The sequence below is a fragment of the Sphaeroforma arctica genome (genome assembly GCF_001186125.1).
Source record: "Sphaeroforma arctica JP610 unplaced genomic scaffold supercont1.490, whole genome shotgun sequence".
Taxonomy (NCBI): Eukaryota; class Ichthyosporea; order Ichthyophonida; genus Sphaeroforma; species Sphaeroforma arctica.
Genome location: NW_014040068.1, coordinates 47,071 through 49,235, shown reverse-complemented (window position 1 = coordinate 49,235; position 2,165 = coordinate 47,071). Strand labels below are relative to the sequence as shown.

General features: G+C 40.4%; 1 protein-coding gene across 1 annotated transcript; it reads right to left on the bottom strand.

The window, feature by feature from the left end:
• Positions 1–104: 104 nt before the first annotated feature.
• SARC_06704 (hypothetical protein) lies at positions 105–1,049 on the bottom strand (the record flags this gene model as incomplete). Its single annotated transcript, XM_014299382.1, has 2 exons — positions 890–1,049; positions 105–305 (listed from the first exon to the last, which is right to left on the bottom strand). Exons 1-2 carry the CDS (start codon positions 950–952, stop codon positions 105–107), a joined length of 264 nt encoding a protein of 87 aa, XP_014154857.1. The 5' UTR covers positions 953–1,049.
• Between the last annotated feature and the right edge of the window lie 1,116 nt (positions 1,050–2,165).

The window sequence follows — 2,165 nt, the reverse complement described above, 5'->3', positions numbered from 1 at the left end:
CGTTAACTATATACTATATATATATATATATATATATATATATATATATATATATGTGTATATATATATATATATATATATATATATATATATATATATAAGCATTAAACATATCCACCTACATGTGGCAGCAGCATCCGCACAATCTCGTGGACCGTGGCATCGTGCTTGGGGAGGAGAGAGAAGAACTGCTTCAGCACAGCACTGATGCGTTGGTTACGTCCAGTGACACCTGGCTTGATGGCGGTCAGTTGTTCAAGTACTGTCACACACAATAGCCCAAAGGGTATGTCGCCCATGGGGGTCTGCAGCGAAACAAAAGCACGGCAAATGATAGACATTGAACAGAGAGTGGATGTGTAGCTAATGTACAAATACTCCGAGATCTTTCTCGTCAATGCGCCTACCAATACGTTGAGATATATGAAACGGACATGACAATTATTATGTCTAAATGTTAGTACACATTTATCTAAAAGCAAGGCTGCTTCGCTGCATATTTCTATATCTCTTGCCCAGTTATGCCATGATTCAATAAGATCTCAGTCACTCTACAGTAACGTAGACAGCTTCCGAACCATCAGAGGGCAGGGCAAGGGCCCACGCGTAATCAGAGGCAAAGCAAGTCTACGATTACATAGTGCTGTCACACTTATCTGTATACACCGCCTGATATCCAAACACACTTCATGAGCACGATCCCACTTCCAATCCAGTACTGACCTGGGATACAACACACGTCTTTAGGCCTGCATGAATACACACATAATAACCTTTGCACTCTGTAGGCAACTGCCGTTTCCCTAACAACACCTATCGAGAACATAAAGCTCCCGAGTGTACACACAGCAACACACAGGACTGCCACTTCACAGAAAAGTACGCCTACCGTAGACAGGCGCTTCTTCAGGGCGGCATCGACAACCCTGCCATCTTTCGTGATTTTTGTCATTTTGCTGCAGAGATACTATAGCAAGTCTATTGACGGTATACCGATGCTATACTTGGTATGGACGACTGTGTACTCTGCTCAATAATATACATTCCTGTAACCTCAGCACAGTATATGAAACAAAATGCACTACTTCTACTCAACGTGAATGTGAAGGACAGGTCACGGATTGGAGGATCTTGATTCACCAGAATTGCCGGTCTGTTGTAGTATATAGCTGGCATAGCCGTCGAATGACGGACACGGCATATGCCTTCCCAACGCAGGATGTCCAAGTATATATAGTAATATAGACACAGCTACACGCCACATAACCACGTCCTCATAGCTATCTGTAGCCCACACAGTGAGACGGGTTGATATGGCAGCAACGCAGGATGATTAGAGTATGGGATGCGTGATGGTAAGAACGATGCATACCCAGACACCCATGTACGACTATTAAGTTGCTACCGCTCTAGCTGCAACTCATATGCTGGTCAACGTACTACGAGATATTGTTAAGAGTATGTACTTGACAGTGTTGGTATACATAGTACGTATATCCGTAGCGTATGTCCGATGACAATGCTATATTCAAATACCGTTCCTGATAATATTGGGTTATATCATGAACAATATTTACATCAAATCAGTAAACAAAAAATATTCTAAAAAACCCCCTCCCCAAAAGTCTATAAGACTGCGATTAGTCGATGGCACGTTCTTGGCGCGCAAAACAAGCTTATAATATGTACAAATTCATTGGCTAATACTAATGTGACTAAAAAATATATAGCCTGCCTTTTATGTTCGTCAAACCCAGCAGGAAAGAGAAAACTAGGTTTTTACCGTCACCATAGTTCCGAGGAAAACATTGGTTTCCGATGTGTAAAACCTCCGGTGATTGGATTGCCAGGATTGGGCAAGTAGTGCGACACTTATCGAATTGAAATACATCCAATAAATAAATGCAAATATATTTATGTATGTATATATATGTATATGAATTGTACGAGTATGTGTTATTCGTACCCATTTGGCGGGGACTAGATACACACATACACATATCGAGTACAGTGAATGCCTACACACTTCCGCTGTAAAACGGGGAGGTCTTTCTTACAACCCCATTAACTCTACAAGAGAGGTATATATATATATATATATATATATATATATATATATATATATATATATATAATAATAATAATACTACACACACACACACGAC